The sequence below is a fragment of the Pyxicephalus adspersus genome, chromosome 6 (assembly GCF_032062135.1).
Source record: "Pyxicephalus adspersus chromosome 6, UCB_Pads_2.0, whole genome shotgun sequence".
NCBI lineage: Eukaryota > Metazoa > Chordata > Amphibia > Anura > Pyxicephalidae > Pyxicephalus > Pyxicephalus adspersus.
Window position 1 is genome coordinate 53,882,335 of NC_092863.1, and position 1,289 is coordinate 53,883,623.

Below are 1,289 nucleotides of genomic sequence, written 5' to 3' on the forward strand. Positions count from 1 at the left end.
AAAAAAAAGGTTCACCTTTTTTGAGGCTGACGACAGAATAGGAAAGCACATTTATCAATGATTACCTCTGAAGATCTTTGTACAAAGCCCTTGGTTACTCGCAGCATATGTGTATACTCTGTTAATTCCAGGAGATTTTTTTGGAGTTTTTCCTTGTTCTTATTAACTTCCCTCAATTCAGATTCCAGCTTTTGCAACTGTTCCTGGAAGACAGATTTAGAGGAACGTTAAGGGAATACGTCTATCAAAGTCACACTTTCTGCTATGCATTTGTAAACAAAACTGTCAGCTACTTATACTACTATAAACATCAGAGTACTTTAATAAATCGTGATTAGTGGAGGAGGAATCAATGATGACTCTAATCAGAGCTGACCAGTAATGGAGGACATTTAGAGCCAATCAGTGGAGGAAGAATTTAAGATGACTCCATTCAGAGTGGCCTGGAGAAGAAAGGCTCAATATGACTCCAATCTAAGTGGCCTGGAAAAGGAAGGCTCAGAGCTGACCAGTAAAGGAACCCATGGAAAGGTAGCATTAATGTAATATTATTTGAGGAATCAAGGACTGCAATATGTGACAGCAAGTGACACTGATGTTTACCTACGCCCTTACATACTAAAGGTCATGTGATAAAAAAATTCCATAAAAGCATGTGACAGTATTGTCAGTATTACCTGAATTTCTAGCACGTGTTTTGGAAGAGGGGCTGCAGGTAACATATTTCCTTCTGGAACTGGAATGTCAGCTTTCTTGATTTCCTGAACAAGATATCCTGTTATTAAAGGAACAATTACATGTAAGAAGTTGGAGACTTTAAAGATATTGATATGGGCCCTACTCATAAAAATTGTTAAATTATTGGGTAAGTGGAAAAGGCTTCTTTCACAAGAAATGTAATTGGTCTTGGTGTTTTAATAAGAAAATTCTGTGACATCCTATACACAGGCCACAAAAGCCATGCCTTAAAGGGAAGATATTCTTACAATAGCCAAAAGTTTCCCAAAGGCAATCCAAGGACAGAGGACCTTTTCTGGACATGCAATAAATGTTTAGTGCTATAACAAAACATGACATCAAATCCCTGGCAATATGACACTGCCCAGTAGGCTTACTTTTACCCAGCATATTAAAAAAGTGGAAGCAAAAGAAATAAATAAAATCACATTGGTAAACATTACGGCAAGTTGGGTACATGAAAGAATAACAAACAAGTGTGTGCAAGATCCAAAAACATTATGCTAGTTCACATTGTATCCTTATATTTAGAAATGACAGACAATGTTGAT

The 1,289-nt window shown here is 36.9% G+C and overlaps 1 protein-coding gene across 1 annotated transcript in view; it reads right to left on the bottom strand.

Moving 5' to 3' along the window:
• ATP6V0A2 (ATPase H+ transporting V0 subunit a2) overlaps window positions 1-1,289 on the bottom strand; it is a 20,325-nt gene that overhangs the window by 14,126 nt on the left and 4,910 nt on the right. Inside the window, exons 2-3 of the mRNA XM_072413929.1 lie at window positions 678-837; window positions 16-203 (exon numbers count right to left, since the gene is read on the bottom strand). Of these exons, the coding sequence (XP_072270030.1) occupies window positions 16-203; window positions 678-837 (348 nt within the window). The remainder of the gene's footprint in view (window positions 1-15; window positions 204-677; window positions 838-1,289) is intronic.